Consider the following 20,709-nt stretch of genomic DNA (forward strand, 5'->3'; position numbering starts at 1 on the left):
TCAGATCAGATTAGCAAGTCACTACAGATTCATGGAAAAAATTAAGCTAGAGCTACATTACATTATGTAGAATAACATCCTAAATTTAGATTGTTCTAATTTGGCAACTTGTTTATGTTACTTTCAAAAAGGCTACCATATGGAATGCTTCAGAAATTTTTATGGGGATAAAACCTCAGTTATTTCCCACTTGTACTTTGCATGACCTTGAGTATCTCACTTCTCATTGACGGTGCTCCCATTCCTCTGTCTTCATCTATTTATATTGCTAGCATTTTCTCTTATCATGTGTACAGACTCACAAATTGTGAACTGGCTATTTTGATGTTACATTCATACAAATGGTAATAACAGTGACAGCAACAAATGTACCAGGAGTGTGATTCTGAGTCTAAAGGAAAAAAGGTAACACTTCAATACTGGTTTCTTTGCCAGAGAGAAATCAGCTGGAAGCAAAGTGTTTGTTAAGTCCTGTAAATATATGTATCCTTTTAAGAATTGAACAGGGTCAAGGAGACATAATATGCATAAAAGCTGAACTAGTATTTTTTTATGGCTTGGCACATTGTATCTGAAATGATTCTCTTCTATGAAAGTCACTCTTCTAGAATCCCTGCGGTATTTCATTTCTCTTTGAGTTGTGGGGTAACAGCAGCAAAGTCATTTTCTTTTTAAGGCTTTAGCTCACATTCAGCCAAAGAAGTTAAGTTAATGTTTTTCTTGTTGTCAGCAAGAGGCACAAAGAGAAACATATTACTTATGGCTTCTATCTAGTGAGCAGTTACTGACTTCAAAAGAACAAGCAGATCAGTTTAGTTGTGCAAGGTCCCAGCATTCCTAATTGTCTGGAGTAAGAGAACAGTAGTGTAAGGCTGGCATAAATATTGTAAAGGTTGGAGTTATTTGGGCCTTTCTCTATGTCTCAGCATAGTGTCAGAGTCAGTGAAAACAATAAAATACATGTCTGTGGCCTCTTTTACACAACTGAAAAATGTATTGTAGAAGGTTTGGGGAGACTGAAGTTTGGTGTGAAGTTTATATGGTGAAAAAGGGTTTGAGTTCAGAGCTGGACATATGCTTATCAGTAATTTGATTCACTGACATGAGGAGGAAGAAGCAGATTAGTGTTCTCTTCTAGCAAAACATCTCCCCAAAATGGTTATGTTTGTGGTAATCTCAGAGGAAACTTTACAGAATCTGAACTTTACTCAGTCTCTACTGACCTAGCTCAGCCTCAGTACAGAGTGAGGAAAAAGCAGGACATTTCTGGTTGCCATCTGGTCTGAAAACTCCTCTGGGGATGCACCAGAGCATGGACTCAACACATTTGTGCTCCACCTCCAGTGCTGCTTTGGGAAGGTGTTTTCTCCTTCATCAACCCCTACTTGTGCAAGCACATGGCATTAACTCTCCAGGTGGTATATCCAGGAAGTGCTTCCAGGTGCAGGAGAAGGGCAGAGAGGGAACTTTTTTTGAAGGTTTGTGTAGGGATTTTCCCCTTTTACAAGAACAACTTCTAGGGTGGACAGGCAGTTTGTGGATATATTTTTATTTAGATAGTATTTATCCAAGAGAACATTTTGCCTTACTTTTCTCTTTTTATTTTTTTTTTTCTTGTGTTCCTCCCAAATTGTTTGTGGGAGTTATTTATACTTATTATATTTTTTGTTTTCTTTTTGTGCTTTTGTTTTCAGAGCTGAGGCTGGCGGCCAGGTTGACTTGTTTGGTTTTTTTTCTGTTTCATCCAGCAGCCTTTCTTGACCCCTGTAGCTGCTGAGGCAGGTTATCCCTTGCTCTGGGTTAGCTGTGTAATGGATCCAAGCTGTGGCCATTCATCCCTTCTGGCAGCTTCCAGGGCCTTCCATGGCTAATGGCTTCTCCAAACCTCTACCTGATAGGTGGGATCCTGCTTGTTAGCTCTTCCCTGGTAGGTCAGCTGGTGGGGAAGGGGAAGGTTCTCCTCTTTTCCAAGTCTCCACTTTCCCCCACTTACTCCCTGTCAGCCAATTTTTATAGTGCACAGACACACATCAAACTAGCTACTCATAAAATAAATTTTATTACAAGGCCATGATCTGTTTAAAGAGCATTTTCCTGAATGTTAGCAGGGAATTCTAAGACACCCCTATGTTTTTCTCCCTTCTATGAACTCACGGTGCACCTGGGAAATGGCTCAACTTCATGAAGCACTGCAGACCAAGGACATGGCGGACTCAAGAGACTAAGGCCTGAAGAAGTTATAGACTAAATAAAATCAGTATTGGGTAACTTTCTTAACAGATATTTATGATAGCTCTGTTAGTGCCAGGAAAGAATGAATAAAAGTACAGGAAATCAGTGAAATCAAATCTTTGGATACAAACGCTGATTGTTGTTCCTGAGTCCTTAATTATGAGATCTTAACTTCCAATATCACTCTGCAGAGAAGGTGTTAACAGTAGCTTCAAGCTTTTTACCTCATCAGAAAAAGGCACAGCACTGCATTTCAGACTGTGGGTTGAGCTGTGGAGTGCAATGGAAGTGACTGAAGGCATGGGAACTGTGCATGGCATTTCATTGTCTAGAAAGGTTTGCAATCAGTGTTGGGTTAGAAAAAGAACACAAAATATATAGTGGAGCCATGAACTAGCTTTATCATTCTGGTACTCTGAATTGACTAGTTAAGACTGGAAAACACATTAGCAAATGCAATTAGAGTTGTTATATAATTTTCTTTTTTTTTTTTTTTTTAATAGATGGCCTTTTACTTGGTGTTATACTCACACTTCCGATGTTTCTCCATACAATAAAGGCTGACATTTAAAGTCTTTCTTATGCAAAATGTGGTGTAGGCTGTGACAAGCCAGAAGGATGCTGATGACTTCTCTGTGAGGAAGAGCATGATGCTGCTGGCAGGGGCTTCTTGCTTCTCGTTGTTTGGGTCCACTTGGGTTTCTTTAATGCAGCCACTCACACATAAAAGTCTGTGATTTGTCTGGCAGTCACTTGAGGAGTGACTATGACACTGTCCCCAGAGGGGCATCCCCAGAGCTGGAGCTGGAATGGGGAAAGCAGCAGTCACTGAGAACAGCATAAGTGGTCCAACAAAGAAAATCCAGTTCAGACCCAAGCAAGCTGAGACAAATCTTGAGACGTTGCAGTGCCAGATATAGGGCCTATATTCAACTGTTGAAGGCACAAACCACATTCATTGGAGGACGATAGATTTCCTTCTGAATCTGAGACACACAAAGGACAGTAACTATGGTATGGGACCTCTGGGGAAGCTAAGCACTTCTGGAAATATACCAGGAAGCCTGATGGAATACATTACACTGCTGAAATGGCTCCTTGGTATCTCTATGCAGGTGACTCGATCCCGCCCATAACACTATAGCTAGCAACCAAACACTAGAAAACAAAAATAACCCACAAGGCAGTACACACTGCAGATGCCAAGAATTAAACCTTTGGTGAGTATAAATGTTCTAAGCAGAGTTTAACAAGTAGAAAACACAAAGTTGAGTAGATAAGGCAGATATTCAAGGTTGGAGATTTTTAGGCAGATAAGGATTTGAAAAGAATCTCCAACTTAGTCCAAGAAGATAGGAAAATAGTTGCATTGTAATAGAAGTGTTTCAAGTAGATAGGAGAATATAAATGTCAATGGTAGTGAAAAGAGATGGATTAAAATAGGTATCACATTATTTTCACAAAAAACTTTACAAATACAGTTTATAACTGAACAGTACATAACAACCATCTTTATGGTTATGCTCATTCTCTCCATTTCAGGGTAAAGGAGTAGGAATGGGAAGAAGAATCTAATTCTTAGCTTTAATCAGGAGGTAGGTATGATCTGTTTTCAGCAGCATTGGTAACTTACCACAGATAGTCATTAATATTTGTAAGATACTAGACAATGTAAGATGTAAATTTTCCCTTCTTATATGTAATAGGTATGCTTGCCCTGAAGGGGAATATTCTGTCCTAAGAAAAAAGAAAGATGTGAAAATATGGGGAGAAAAGTAACATTTTTTGTTAAATCTACACTAGAAATTGTGAGTATGTTTCAACACATGTTCTTGCTTATCCTTAAGATCTATTTAGCTATCTGCTTTTAAGAGCTTTACTGGCTGTGCATATGTTATGGAATATATGTACTAGTAACAAAGTCTAGAGATTTTTTTGTTTCTATGCAGGATCTTGCAATTATATAGTATAAAATGAAAATCAACTAAGATTCTAGTTATTGTATGGAGCTCTTAGTTAAAAATCAACTCTTACTTCATCCCCTTTGACACCTATATAATCTTTCCAAGAAGCAACATGTAGTATTGTTCCACATGATTCTTCAACAGTCATATGGAATAAAGAATAAGACTTTACAAATAACACAGTCAGTAGAATATTTGCACTAAGATGGTTTTTCCCACTAAGATGGTTCTTCTTTTTCCACTAATTTCTTTTATTGTGTTTTTAGCTCTCCAAGAACTATTATAGCTTTGTCCATTCTTTCACCAGGATGCTCTGACTTTTTCTGTGGAAATGCTGTTTTTAGGTGTTTTAACTACATTGAAGGCAGTCAAATGTGTCCCCTGATAAATAAACTGACTTGACAGTGTTCTCTACTACTATTAAATGAAGCTATATGCTCTCCTAAAATGTCTGCACCACAGAAATCGGTGTGGATGCTAGTAATCCAGACAGATTGCAATGTTGTTTCATCATGCTTTTGGGAAATCTAAAGGAACAGGTTTGATTTTAAATGAGTTTTTCCTAGTGATTAAAGGCATTTTTTTATATATACAGTTTGTTCTTGCTGAGGTAGCTCACCAGCCTTCTCCCCTGACCACCACTATGGGAAAACTTTTAGTTTAGTGTTTCTCACATCAGCCAAAGGAACAGTAGTAGTTATTTATTAGTCATGATCATGGACTGGTAAGCCTGCCTTATGCAGAAAGGCTAAGAGAACTGAGTATGGTCAGTTTTGAGAAAAGAAGGCTTAGGGTAGAGGCTTACAGGGCCTTATTACTGTGTTCCAGTATCCAAAGGGTGGCTACAAAGAACGTGGAGACTCTTTTTTCAAGGAATCACATGGAAAAGATGACAGATCATGCTCCTGAGGAGATTCTGGCTGGACACACGAGGAAAATTTTTTGCAATGAAAACAATCAGCCATCAAAATAGTCTTGACAGGGAAGTGAGGGATTAGACAACACTGGATACTTTTAAGATTCAACTGGACAGGGTGCTGAGGCATCTTGTCTAAACAGTGTTTTGCCAAGAAATGTTGGACCAGATGATCCTTGAGGTTGCTTCCAAACCAGTATTCTGTGAAGTAGCATTTTTTCCAGGTGACACTATTGCTTCACTTTTGTAAGTCAGTCTGTGTTTGGAAGGGAATAGTTTTTGTCAGTGTTTCCAAATTTCATAATGCTTAATACTAGAAGCACCCAGCAGAGCCTGTAGGTGTAGAATGTACTACAGATATGAGAAAAAGCTAAGGAAAAAAAGTTCAATTAAATTCTAAGTTCTTTTGCCTCTACTAGTATGTCACATTAAAACTCCAGTGTCTCAACTGGACAAGAGACATGCTTTGTATGTAAAGTCAAGACTGTACTGTAGGTCTAACTGGAATTATAAATCTTGCCAAAAATGTATTATTAGTCCAGTTACAGAAGTACTAAAACTTACCATGCAAGTTATCCAAATACTGAACTTCAATCACGGTAATAATAGTTTAATGCTTGAAACTTACAGACAAACTTTATACTTCCATTTGTTTCCTTCAGGGAGAAAGGGTTATGGCGCATTGTCATCCTGAATCCTTTGCCAAGGGAATGCAGTGGGGGCTTCTTCTTTCTTGTACTTGAGGGGCTTATGCTAGGGGACACATTTAAACATTTTCTAACATGTCCTATACCTTGCTTCTTTTGCTTTTCTGTGTTGCATCTGTATTTTTTTAATGTAAGTGGTGTTTTATTTATGTTGGAAACTTGTCTTTTGTTACTCCTAAAGACATTTTCACCCAGTTTCAAATGTATCATCTCTTCAATGACCAGTAGTTATTCAGTGATCATTTGCTGATAGTCTTGATCTCTCATTCTGTGTTTATATTTTTCAAGGCATCAACTGTTATCCAGTATTGTGTTCCACAATACCACATAATTTATTCTATGCACAAAAAAAAGTGTCACTTGAATAATACTTGTTATCACTATCTGAGCTATATTGGAATTATTATAAAAAGAGACATATCAGCATACCATTGTACAACGAAAATCAAAACTCAAACAAATTAATTATAAGTCTACTAGACCTAAAAAAGCTAAAACAAAGCTCCAGGCAAGCCTAAGACAAGTCCAGACAAATCAGGCTTGATAAGCCCCAGTCTACGGCCTTGCAGTGTTACAACAAACCTTGTGGTTTCTTGTTCAGTAATACCATATTTACTGAACTAAAGGACTACAAAAGTGAGATACAGGACAAACTGTGTTGATATTATTTGTAAAAACTGAGAATATATGCTGAAATGGAATTTGTTACACCTCACTTGTTTTTTAACAATTCATAGCCAAAATGATTAACGCAAAGAATCAGCTGAGACAGCCCCTGTGAAATGATCCCTGGGAATTCTAGCAATAAACTACGGGGAGTAGGGAGGTTGGTCTTCACAAGAAATAGCAGGCTGCTAATGATGTCCTCACATTTCTGCATTATGAGTGTTTTATCTGTATTATCAGAGTTGGGAAGTGCAGAGGTCTTAAATGGTACTTAAAAAATTAAACTAAAGTAGTACAGAACATTTTATAACAGAAGGGTTAACTGTGTTTAACAGCTCTCTTCTCCTGTTCTCCTGTGGCATTTTGTGAGCTCTTATTTTGTAAACTCTATTAACTAAAATCTTTCATTTTCATGTGTATGGTTCTCAGTACAGTCATGTACACACAGTCACACGCACAGGAGGTAATTTAAACCAAGAACATTGGACAAGTAAATGAAGAATAGGAAAATAGTGTCTGATATTAATCTGGATTTTTGTATCCTGGATTTTGAATGAGTGCTGGATAGCAGAAAGGTATGTCAAGACTGATATTACAGGAGTTTACATCAGCTAAGGACCTGTCTTAACTTATTCCTTTATGCATAAGAACTATTAGTAAAAAGCTTAGAGAGATTCTGTTTGGGAAAGGATTAACCAGATATTAGCTTTCCTCTATATGAAATCTCACTGCAAATATGGATTATTTTAGCAAACAGCTGAATGGTGGCTTTTCATCAGTTCTACAAGGACACGAGCACACACCCACACACATTCCTGCTCCTCCTTTAATTCTGCCCATGCTACTGGTGTGTGAAGAAATGAATACAGTTTCCAACTGGATAGGTTAATAAAATAAAGAAAAGAGTGTCTTAGCTCTAATATATTTTCATCAGGGCTTAGCCATTCTGGTTATTTTACTGTATTCATTGTAGCCTGGTATTCCACAGATTAACCTTTCCTTTAACGCTGTCACACCCCACCAACTGTGATTTAGCAAGTACATAATTTATTACTTAATAAGAACGTCCATGTTAAGCACAGTGGGAGTTTTTACTGGCAGTAAAATCTGCTTTTCTCATATGGAAAATAAAGACTGAATACAAGTGGACTGAGAAAGTTTAATGTCTCTTGTAATGAGAATGACCTTAGAAAGAAGGAAACTTTTTATTAGCAAATGTTTAGTATGTGTTGTGATTGTCCCAAAACATTCTTTGAGAATGAAGACACTAACTTTACATACATTAATTAAAGTGTCAACAATTTCCAGGGTATCACTGTGTGTCTGGAGTAGTTAAAAAGTACTTTTATATAGTCCACATTGCACTTATATTATTATAGTCAGGAATAAAGCTCTTAATAAAGTCCTTACTGTCCTATCATTCCATGATATTTTTCCTTTTTTTTTCTATAGACATAATTAGTTCTCTGTTATATTAACTCTTTTACAAGTTAAGAAGAAAGATGAAGAAAGATGAAGAAAGTTGAAAAAAAGAAAGCTGAAAAATTGCAAAGCTTCCAACTCCAATCCTGTCTAAACAATCTGAATCTGTTTTGGGGTTTTACAGGCAACATTCCTCCTTTGTGAAGAAGGATGCCTTCCACTAGGGTATATCCAGTTCAATATGCTGATAGGATCACCTTTCCAAGGGGATAAGGAATAAACTTCTTCTATTTCCTTCATTCTTTACAAAGTGTTGATATATCAGTTCATTCTTCCTTACATTTACCCCTGTGAGTATAAATCATAGGTAATTATACATTTATAATTATATATCAAATGTCTGATATCTTTAAACCAGTCAGACACTCTTGTAAGCCTATGATAAGTTCTCATTGTTAGTGAAAATATGGGGCTGTTAAAAGTTAACATATGGATATGGTTCCAACTTTGTGGTTTGTAGCTCCTGTTCTAAAAGTAGTTCTCCAAAAGAATGGCACTATTAATTACACTTTTAAAATTAATTTTACCTTTGCAAAGATATTCAATATAAACTAATGATGAGTATGGAGAAGGTACTGACTATCAGAACCAGAAAATTTACAAGATCTGAACTTGGGACTCTTGGACTATATAATGTATGCTCTTTTCAAATTAATTTTTCTATAATAACTATTCCATACCACTCTAAATTACCTTAATAATTGAATGATTTCTCCCATAATCTAAGAAAGACAGCAGAAAGAAAAAAGATATCACTTGTTATTTCAGATTATAGATCTGTAATAGGGACTCTGATTCTGATATGATAAGAACAGACCTTTAGATGAATAAATGGAATACCCTTTAAAACAAAATATATACTCAAGTGTGCTAATACTATTATTTTCTTTTTAATTAATATTGAATATTCTTTAAAATAGAACTAACATTTCCTGACCACCATGGAAAGCTATAACGTATTTTTACTTCATTCTATGGGAAATTTTTCTTCAGAGTAAATAAATTTACTTCATTCTAGACAGTACATCCAAGGAGAATACAGAGGAGGAAAAGGAAATAAAAAAAGCAACATGATGTGCTATACTTGTAGCTTGGGGAAAGCTGCATTGTCAGTGTTCTAAAATTAACAATCACAGCATCACCTTTGGGAAGGGTTTTAGAGATAATAATCTGAGAAAAGCTCTCAGGAGATTTGTGTAAATTCCTTAGTGGCTGCTTTCTCAAGTTCTCTCCAAAGAAACATGCTTCAAAGTACATCAGGAGAAGAAATTTTCAGTAGTATTAGTGATAAGAAGTGCATGTGCACACAGAAGTCAATGTTCTTTTTTTTCTCCTCTCAATTTTTCACACTCCAAGAGCAGTAGAACACATATTTATTTATTTATGTATTTATTTAACATACACGTTGATTAGGTTGTCTGATGCATTCACAATCTTCAGACTAGATGGATGACCACACAGCAAATAATCTACTTTCATGTGATACCTTCTTTTTTTCAGTGTTCCTTAGGGCATTCCTGCATCTGAACATAATATGATAAAAGCCCAAAATCTGTAGCCAGTAAAACCAGCACAGGGCAGTGATTACCAACCTATGCTCATTATGTGATCTGTCCAGCGCCCACATTTTTTATGTTCATTGAAGGCCATGGTAAAGCTCACTATGAAAGTTGTTTAAAATGCATCATGCAAAGCTTGGAATATTGGAGTATTTGAAAAAAAGATTTCTCAGTTGAAGTGATTTGCCTAAAAAAGTTAATTCTAAAGCTTGGCCATTATTAGATAATTATAAAAACTCCTCTGATTATTCTATCAGCTTCACAGTAACATGCCCATAGCTGTTAATCTCACATTTAATGAAACAAATACAGCAAAAGTTTCAGTAACCTGACAGATGAAGCAAGAATGTTATAACAGATTCTACTGCCAATAGATTTTTATATTAACAAGTTCAATGTTATAGTAATCAACTGTAATATTGTGAGAAATAGAAGGAAAAAAACAAACCAAAACAATTCCTGAGAATTATATTTTATAATTCTGCCTTAAGATTTTTGTTTGGTTTTTCAGTTTTTACAGAATATGCCTTAAATACAGATCAGTTTATGAGGAAATTCATGTTATATTAGTGTTTTCTGAGATAGGTTCCTTACCAAGGTTCTGGCAAGCCCTGAAGAGGCCTTGTCTTAATTGCCATAAACAGAATTAATTCTTGAGGTAGAAAAATAAATTGAGAATTTCACTACTTAAGTAGAAATCATTGGAAAAGCACAGAACCTTGTAGTGGCTTAACCTTGGCTAGTTACCAGATGCCACCCAGCTGATCTTTCACTCCATCTTCTCAGTAGGATGGGGAGAGAAAATAAGATGGAGAAACTCAGAGGTCTAAATAAACACAGGGAACTACTGGCTAAAAGTCTTGACTTGGGGAAAATTTAATTTATTGCCAATTTCAAATAGAATAGGATGGTCAGGAAAAAAAAAAAAAAAAAAAGACAAAAATAAACCATCTCTGCTCCACAATTCCATCAATCTCTTTTTCACAGGCTTAAGTTCACTCCTTTTCCCCAACTCCTCTACCACTTTCTCCTTTCCCCAGATGGTTTAAGGATGGGTTGTTGTGGTCATTCATTGTGTAACCTGATGACAGTACTTCACATATATATGAATATATATTCATTTATGAGACAACATTTTTATATGTGTGTATTGAGCTAATATAGACAGGCAATTGTGTAAGATAAGAAAAAATAACACACATAAATTAGAGTAGCTAAGTTTGAAAGAAATAAAAAGATCTGAACATTCAAAACTTTATGAACATTGTAAATTCCAAATGAGACATTTCATTTTTCAAACTAATGTTCATAGGGCGAGGATTTTGGTTTGTTCTTGTATATCTTGAGAGAAAAAAAAACATCAGTTAAATAAAATGATGTTCGTTTTTTTATATTTTGTCTGTGAATAACTCTCCTTAAAAGGGCAAAAATGATGCATTGGATTCCAGTAAATTGAAATTTACTATCCAAAAGGTTAGCTGTTAGAGAGTAAAGTATGATAAAGACTGAATTTTTTTATTTATCACTCTAGAAAAATTCCCCCCAGCCAAAAATTTAAAGCTTTAAGAAATCATGTTATAATGTTAGATTTATTTAAAATCAATCAGTGCTCTTACTCATTTTTTCTTTAAAAAGGTTCTGCAGAAGTTTGTAGTGCTAATACTTCTCATGAAGGTCATGCCTCATTAGTACTAAGGGTCATGTATTTCACCGGAAATGTCTCTAATAATTCTGAAGATGGTTAAATTATCTGGTTTTCCTTGCTCTTCCTTTTTTCCTTTTCAAGCTGGCATATGAGCATCGATTAAATTAATTATAAGGTCCATGTTTGATCAATTTTTCACTTCTTTAATTTAGACAGTAAAACTTTCTATCACATTTGAAGTTAAGAATTATGATTGAGATAATAGAGGTGTGATTCCACTGGAAGTTAAAAAAGAAAAAGTTGCCTTGCAAATGTCAAGGCACCTTGTGATCCGAGATGATTAAAACTAAACTGTTTGCTATATGAATCCCAAGGTGCTGCTATATCTCAGCGTCCATGACATTTAGCCAGTGACTTTTCATAGCTTGTTAATAATGTATAGCAATCCCAGTGTAAATTTGCAGTGACAGATCTGGCCTGTTACAGTAGAGCAGTTAACTAGATTTATTTTGGACAGAAAATTCAGCTTTGGAAAAAAAAAAAAATCATGACTAATGTCGAAAGAGATTGCACATTTACAAGACAATTTTAGCTAAGGCATTTACTCAGGAGATGTTCTTTTCACATTCATCTATTATTCTGCCCAACATCCTAATTATCTAACCTAGAGGTATTAGCAAAACATTAACAAAGTCATCAAGGTTAACATTCACAAAGAAAAACTGATGTCCCAAAAAAATTGATAGTGTGGACTGGTCCACAAAATTCATTGATTTTACCAGGATGACTGAGTCACATATACAGGTAAAGGTTACAGCATAAACATTCTCTTCTAAGTACAATTGCTGTTAACTGTTGCTCCAGATAAACCTAATAAACTTCTGTGTTGTAGAAACCATGTTTTTTCTGAACCTCATATCTCACTGATATATAAATTATTCATAAACTGCAAAAGGTCACAAGGCAGATGAAGAAAGAGAGGGAGAGAGAAGGAAAAAGGTACAGGTAAATAAATGGACTCAAATGGTGAGATACAAAACAGACTCAAAGAGTAGTGAGTTACAAAGAGAGTGAATTGCAAGATATAAATCAGTGTTTCAGAGAAAAATGTGGCTGATGTTTGGATTCTTGTAGATTTTCTCTGAGGCTGAATGTTTACTAACAAAGAAAAAAAAATACCGTGACTGTACCAAGAATTGTCATAGATCAAAATCCTTCATTTAATTCTCTCTTGTCAGTCTTTTGTTCAGCTATTGCTTTGGCATATGCTCCAATTAAGATAATTACTCCTGATAATGATTGATATAAAGGCACAGGACAAAAAGGATTATATTTGCACCACAGTATGTCAGCATCTTATATGAGATAAAAAAATCTGCAGGGAATGACAGAAAAGAGAAAGATCTTTGTCAACATCCCTAAAACCAGTCATAAATAAATTGTGAATGCATTATTCTTACAGCAAATGAGTACTATTTTTTGCTGCCTTTCAGTACAAAACTATTGATCTTATGTTGATCTTTCTGTAAGTTTAAAAGCTCACACTCCACAGTGCACTAGCTTACTTTGTTAGATAAGCTCTAAGAGTTATTTGCTGATAAACCTAGATGTGCATTTACTTATAAAGACATACATTGTTTTCTGTTAGATGGTAATCAACATACAAGATTTGCAGTGATCAGACCTTCATACGAAAGCTATCTAAAAGCCTCTGTTTTTTGTTTGCAGAATGTTCATCTCTGAAACAGCACCTAGAAACATGTTCCAGAGTGTTTCAGTTATGTTTACTTCTATTTATAGCAACAAGAACTGTATTCCATGCCTACTTAACTTTTAATATCAGTTGTATTTAAATTCTACTGTTTCTGTCCTTCCTAATGTTCTAGAAGAAATGACAGAAGGGAAGTAAGAATGTGGTGAGGCAGAACAAAAATGCATTTTTTTTAAAGGAGTATGTATGAAGGAAGGTGGAAGTGAACAAAATATTAAGAAATTATTGAAGTGTTTGTTACATCCTAGGTGTTAATTTCATTAAAACTCTTAATAAAGCACAAAGCTGATTGCAGTTGGGAAATTTGTGAAAGCTGCTGATATTAAGCTGTTGTTTTAGCTTACTTCTACTTGCTTCATACTTGCTCAGAATAATTTAGTCAACAGCATGGCTGTCTTTGCAGTGATTAAACATTTTTTATATTGCATCATGCTTTTTAGATAGAAGTAAACTGAATACTGTGGTATTCCAGTTTTTATTTTTTAAAAATATAACACATCAGTATGTTAAATGCTTCCAATATTCTAAAGTATTCTAAAGTAAGAATACTTTAGAATGATTGTCTGACATGGGCAAAAGGGCACCTTGTACATGTTGATATATGTAAGACTTGATATACTGGATATCTAGGTGCTTTCATGGGTTTAAGTCTTCCATCTAAATTTCAATTTGAAAGCAAAGTCCTATTTCTAAAACTTTTCTATTTCTCGTGGTGCCACAATCACTTTATACAGTATTATAAATTTAATAAATATTTGGAAAGCTTGCAGTACAAAATAGGTTATTTTGCCAAACATTTATATGTGCGCACACACATATATAAATATGTATATTTTTCTACCTCAGTGTCTATAGAGTTAGGCCCATGATTATATAGTTTATATCTCTGAAGTCTCAAGTCTTTGTAGAGCCTTGAGTCTCTGAAGTCTCAAGCTTTTCTGAGTAGGAAATTACACAGAGTTCATCCAGGTTGTAGCCTGCAATATCTAGCTGATTCCATACTATTGATTCTCCATGGGAATTATAACAACCTGCTCCACTAATCATTCTTTCTCCAAATAGTTATGACCACAGGAGCTCAGTAAACTGTTCTCCTCAGCAAGTATGCACACCACATATCAAAATGTGACCAATTGAAGCAACCAACAAGAGAGTTCTTAAAAAGACCTTTTTTCAATGTTTGACTTTTACAGACTAAAATATCAAGCGAACACACGTTAGATACACATAGGTGTAGTTGTTCTGTCCAGATATTTTACATAATTGTATATTTTTTCCAGTTTATTCTATAAATGCTTTTTTATTGTTAAGATAAAATACGTACAATTGCACCAAAGCATAAAGTTAAATTGAATTTAAATTGGCATAGTATTCCCTGTGTCTAGTTGCCTTTTTCTCCTAGTAGAATATTCTTTGCATCCTTTTCGTATCTGGGAAAATTTGCTCCCTTCAATTTGTTTTTTTCTGGTCTTTTAATTTTTTTTTCTTAATATGCTCTGTAGACAGTGTGAAGACAAAGGTATATGAAGAAAACTATTTAAGATTTCAGCGAGCAGAATCATCCTCTGCATTCCTTATTCCACTGAGCATAGGAGAATTGTTAGGGTGATTAATGCTGGGTATATGAAGTTGTGTTCTAACTACTGGATTTTGACATTTACAAATAGGATCAAAGGACCAAATTGTATCTTCTCAGTGAATTCTTTTTAATGTTTTTCAGCCAAAAAACAGGTGGGCTTCTGGTGCCCTCATTAAGGTGTATTTTCCATGGTTTTTCTCTCATGTATTATGACTCGATATTTGAAAAACAGTAGTGTGTGCTTCAGTCTGTTTATTTTCTAAGCAGTGTGCCGTAGCTGTCATCTGTAGTTGATGTAGACTTCGACAAATCTGTTCTGTTATTATTTTCTTGGTAGATTCCAAATTGCCATTACTCAGAGTGTATTCCATACAAAATGAAACAAGCTTAATCTAATAGTCACACCAAAAATAAACCAAAGTATAATTCCTGATACATAGTGTAATAATTCCTAAGGAGGTGTCACACACATGTTTCATGGTCCATCCTCCTCTTTTGCTTCACAATGTGGAAAGTTAAGGTAGGCACTGCAGATGCCTCATTCTAATTATATATGTTGAATTCACTCACTGTAGCACCTTGAGGAGTAGGTGACTACAATTACTTGGATTTACTCAAAGATACTTTGGTAATGTACTCATCTCCCTCTTAAGTGAGGCAGAAACCTTTATGCTTTTCACTAGACCCAAAACAACATAAAAGGTGTGCACCACCCAGCTAGTAAAAGGAGTTTTTGAAAACATTATCTCTTGTAAAATATATCCATGTACAACACATCTCAAAAGAGTAAATTTTATTAATACCATTATGGGACCCTGCTTTTTAGAACATATTTGCATATATCCATAAAGTTGTGTGTATATACACAAACACGTTTCAATAATGAGATTAGTAGGATTTTTGAACTTCATTAAAGGTCTTGTAAATCTTGTAAGCTATGTGTTGAAATCATATGGAACTACTTTGATATCAATTATCATATAGAATTTACAACCACAAAAATACAGAAGAGTTTTTTTAAGAAAACTAATATTTTATACCTACAATAATGATTAAAGCTTGGGCCCTGAAGATTAGCTTTTATGCTGTAATTTATATTTGATAGTACACATTTGTCAGCAAGCAGTTTTTCAAACATAGGCTGCAGTTACTTAGCTAAATTATTTTAGTAGACAATCTCCCAAGAGTACATAAAGAAAGGTTTGTATTCACCTTGATAGAACCAGTACACTCTAATTTAGACTGTTATGCTTGATTGTGGTCCAGATGTGAAATTTTTGGATGGGTTTTGCCATCATAAATCCCTTAAAAGATCAGCATGTATCACAACATGAAGCTTGGAAGTGTTCCAGTAAAATACCTTGAAACAGAAAGTAATATTTGATGTCTTGTTAATGCACACATTTTAGACCCATTGTTTCCATACAAGGTCTATTTTATGTGATGTTTCTGCATAGTATAACACTTTGAAATGTTGTTTTCTTCAGGTGTCTTGCTGGATTTTCTGGACAATTTTGTGAGATAGAAGTTAATGAGTGTAATTCATCACCCTGTCTACATGGCTCAACCTGTGCTGATCATATCAATGGATACACTTGTAAATGTCAACAAGGTAACTGCTATATGACAGAGCAATCTTAAACAATGATCATTTTGAATTATCACTGTTACTAGTGAGAAAATTGGTAAACATATCAAGCTCTTTTGTTATATATGAGGTATAAGGTACAAAAATGCTATTTCTTTGGCAAGCTTTTTGAATGAAATCTAAAGAGAATTAGCTACTCCAGTAAGCATATGAGAAAGGCTTCAAAGTAAAGCCAGCTCACTGAGGGAATCTGAAGTATTATCTAGAACCAGGTTTATTGTTTATGATGTAACTTACTGACCAAGCCATCAAATAGTCACTGTTTAACAGCAAAATAATTTCACTACCTATAGAATGAGATTGACTGAGAAGAAATTCTGAAGACTTTAACTAACATTTTTATTATTGTCCTTAGTGTTGGTGTCATAAGGCATACCTATGCTTATTCTGCTGCCTGGGATTAAAATAATTTTTAAAAAAAATTATCAATTGAATGAAGCACTTGCTTAAAAAGTGGAAACTGTTTTCTGACAGATATCAACTAAAACAAGTCTAGTGGCTTATGAAAATATAATAGATTTAGTATTTATACAAAAGCAAAGGTCACAATCAGCCTGCACTGTCATGCAATCACAAATTTAATCTGTTCAGGACTACTTACAATCTTCTGTCATGTCTACTAATAAAAAGCCTTTTCTCAACATAATTAGGATTTCTAATCCATATACATAAGTAGAATTCTGGTCCATAGGTCAGTCTTAAAATAAGAAATATATGAGTACCTGCCTCCTGAAACTTTAATTTTTCAGTTTAAATCTATTTACTATTTTACTCACTTCTGCTACTGAATGATTTCTGTGATAGTACTGATACAAGGTTTCTTACTGGTTATTTTAGAGATAATTTAGATATATTCTAGATGATAAATATTCTGTTAACCCATGCTATCTCCATATATCTAATCTAGTTACTTTGTGCAAAAATATGTTCATATTGCTGGTTTCAATTTACAAGCAAAAACATGTTAGCAAACTCTCCTGAAGTTAAGTGACCATATATACATTACACTTCTCTAGAGTCTTTCTACTCATTCTTGTTCTACATTTAAAAGAAAGAACATAGCAAATTGAATATTAATATATTTTGCATTTTTTTCATTCTGAATTAGTCTTAATGCAGCTTACAAAATTATATGTTAAGAGATCTTATTCAAAAAAGTATGGAAGATACTGAAGCAAATACATGCATGTGTATAATGAGAGTCTATTTGGCAGTTTATTAATTTGTATAATTGATAATAAGGAATGATTTTCTAACATGTAAGACTTAAATCTAAGTATGTTTGGCTTACTAATGTCTAATTATGTGTAGGACTATGTTGATTACAACTTAATATTTTTTAGCAACTTTTCTTAATGTCAAAGAGATACTTGATAATTCAGAAAAACACTATAGTTCTGATGTATGAACCAATGAGTGAAAATTTTTTGGACTTTTTCATGCAGAATTCATGATAATAAAGATCTTTCTAATCCTAAAAATTCTGAGTCATGACCTATCTTCAGTACTACATATCCACCTGCTACTGCATATGGCCATATCCCCCTCCGCCAATATTAATGACTTAAAAGCTTAAAGATGTATTTTGTAGTCATTAAAGAGCTTCACCCAGAACACATTGACAAATCCATTTTTATTTTTTCCTTATTTTAAAAGCTCATTAAAACAATACATCAAAGATATTTTAATATAGGCATTTAAAAATTCCTCACTAGCCAAGAACTGTGATTGCTGTCTCTGTGCAACATGGAAACTCTTGGTATAAGTAGGAGAAAGTTCTCTGGGGCTTTGGAACTCACTCCTACAGCTAACATGTTTTAAATACATCCCAACATAAGCATGGCTGACTTTCTTTTATATTCCTTTTAATAATACCATGTGTTAGTAGGGGTGAAAGATCTATAAATCACTTTTCCATTAGGTAAAAACACAGAATAAAAACCACATGCATTAAGTACATACATAATTTTTACATATCTTGAGGGGTTTTCTTAATTAATATGGTATTTTCTGATGTTATTTGAGTATTTAAAATGTCTGAAGAGATGATAAGGTTACAGCCCTGAAAAGGGGTGAATTTGGTGAGGCAAGGGAACCTTTGAAAGAAGTAACTTTTTCAAAGTTGCGTATCTGAAGAAAGGCATTAGAGGATGTCGAGAGGAAAAAAATATCATCCAGAGAGAGAAAGTAGAAAACCTAGGAAAAAAATTGGCATTTTTGCAGGCTTTGACTGTTCACATATAATAGATGTTATATTTCTCTTCTTAGCTTCACCTATAGAAATATGGAGCTGGGATTGGGGTTCTTTGGTCTATAAAGGCAACAATGGGAAACAACTGGGCAGATAGTCTGATATACCCCTTAACAGATTCCCTGTTGCAATTTAATGAAATGGGAAAGGGATAGTACCAAGACTGAAATAGGAACAAGGCAGATGATTGCAGCTTTCCAAAAAACTCCAGAGAACAAAGTGAAGCATGTGGTGACAGCATGTGATACCAGGAAAGGGAATGGATTTAGCTCTGACAAATGCATTTTGTAATGGATCATGAATTTTGTCAGCTATTGTCCCAGTAGCAGGCCCCATACCTTTAAAATAATAGATGCACGTTCAGGTTCTGTGGCTGCAGCTTCAGGCTGTTCAGGTGCAGAAGCAATGTGGAGAGATGTAAACTGTGTTCTAACAGCACCTCAGGCAGCTCAAAAGCAACAACAGCAGCTTTTGGAATTAATAGCAGGCTCATGGATTAAGTCTTTAACTGGGCAGGCTGGTCTTCACCAGGGCAGCTAAAGCAAGACTGGAATGTAACAGGTGAATCCATTTGATGCACACTCTGAGGCAAAGTCTAAACAGTGACAACTAGATTTGTAGCAGCCAAGGACTGCTAGGGGGCTCGTGAAGCTGTTGGGGTTTTGTTAGTTTGTTTAGAAATAGTAAAATGGAGAAAAAACAAATCTGTAATGGGTGGTGAGAATATCATGGCAGAAAGTCTGGTGCTCTTCATTAATTAGCCATATTTTACAGAGTTCTGGGTTTGTATTTATCAAGCAAATGGACTGATTCCATTTCAGCTTAGCCTACAAAGAGCAAGTTCAAGACAGGCTTAAATTACATGATCTAAAACACAGCTTCAAGATGAGAATTTAGCCTCTAATTTATGGTGTACATACTTGTAAAGGAGATTTTAGTAAGAAATGCTTATCAATAAAATTTCCAGTAATCTGACTAATGAACTGTAAGAAGATGGAATCTTATAGCATTTAAACACAAAGTATTTACTCAGAAAATGTCCTCCTCATTGATCTGGGACAGTAATCTCAGAGTTTCTCTTTTTAGCTTCTTTCCTTTATTTTTTTCTACTCTGAGAAACCACAACCCAAAAAAGTTCATATTCATGCTATAGTATATATCTCTATATATGTGAGAATGGATGATAGTTACCCATACCTTTGTTCCATTGACACTCAGTAAATGGATGTAGATTTTAATGAGTCTTACTTTGGGGTTTACTTTGCTTTTTTCTTCTGACAGGATGGGAAGGCCTCCATTGTGAGTTGGATGTTGATGAGTGCATATCCAACCCCTGCATACATGGTATCTGTGTTCAGAAGGAGCCCAGCTTTGGTTACTCCTGTTTTTGCAAGCCAGGATTTGTGGTGAGATGCTGAAATTCTTTCTTATCTTTCCTTTTACCTGGCTGTTCAACATTGCACAGAAAATAAGAAAAAGTTCTTTTTAAGCTTGCTCAGAATTGTTGATATACTTCTTGAATGAAATGGAATCACAGAAGTGACATATGCTTTGTTCAAGGAATTCACCAGGAATTTCTCCCTGTTCCAGTGACTCTTCGTCTACAATTTTGTAAAAGTCTGTATTGTACCATAAGAGCTTGGTAGGTAAAAATGGATCTTAACAATGCAAATAATCTGACTAAATTTACTGACAAACTATCCTGAGAAGGAAAAAAAAAACTATCTCATAAAAATTAGTATAATTTTTCAAAGGTGGATTTTACAGAATAGAATGGGTAACATTGATACTTTCCACAGACCACGATAACTGCTGCCTTTTTGCCTTCTAAAGCAGATTGGTTTTCAAAACAATGTCAAGTAGTCATGAAGGGTACATCACTTGAAGGTCTTTCTATATGGAAAACAGTCAGATCTTTATGTTACAATAATCTAATTTTTTCCTTAAATAATCATGCTTATCTTACATGAACAATTGTAATGGAGATGATCAGGTTCACAAATTTTTGACCATTTATGACCAAAAAAAAACCCAAAAAACTTCTGAATACCAAATAAAACCACCAGAGAGAAAGATTAAAATCTGTTTAGAGAAATTATTTTTTCAAGTAGTGCAAAATTTATTGGTACAAGTCAGTGTTGTGTGACACTATAGAGACTAGAAGTACAAATAAACCAAAAAATGGGTTAGAAGGAGGATAGATTCATTGTTATTCAAATTACTCTCCTGAACGTTACCCTGGCCCAGAGAGTCTTTGATTTACTTATTGCCAAAAGTTGGAATGGTATA

The 20,709-nt window shown here is 34.7% G+C and overlaps 1 protein-coding gene across 1 annotated transcript in view; it reads left to right on the top strand.

The window, feature by feature from the left end:
• EYS (eyes shut homolog) overlaps window positions 1-20,709 on the top strand; it is a 725,122-nt gene that overhangs the window by 364,653 nt on the left and 339,760 nt on the right. The window contains 2 exon segments of the mRNA XM_053974015.1: window positions 16,009-16,133; window positions 19,702-19,826. Coding sequence (XP_053829990.1) covers window positions 16,009-16,133; window positions 19,702-19,826 — 250 coding nt within the window.

This window comes from Vidua macroura, chromosome 3 (assembly GCF_024509145.1).
Source record: "Vidua macroura isolate BioBank_ID:100142 chromosome 3, ASM2450914v1, whole genome shotgun sequence".
Classification (NCBI taxonomy): Eukaryota; Metazoa; Chordata; class Aves; order Passeriformes; family Viduidae; genus Vidua; species Vidua macroura.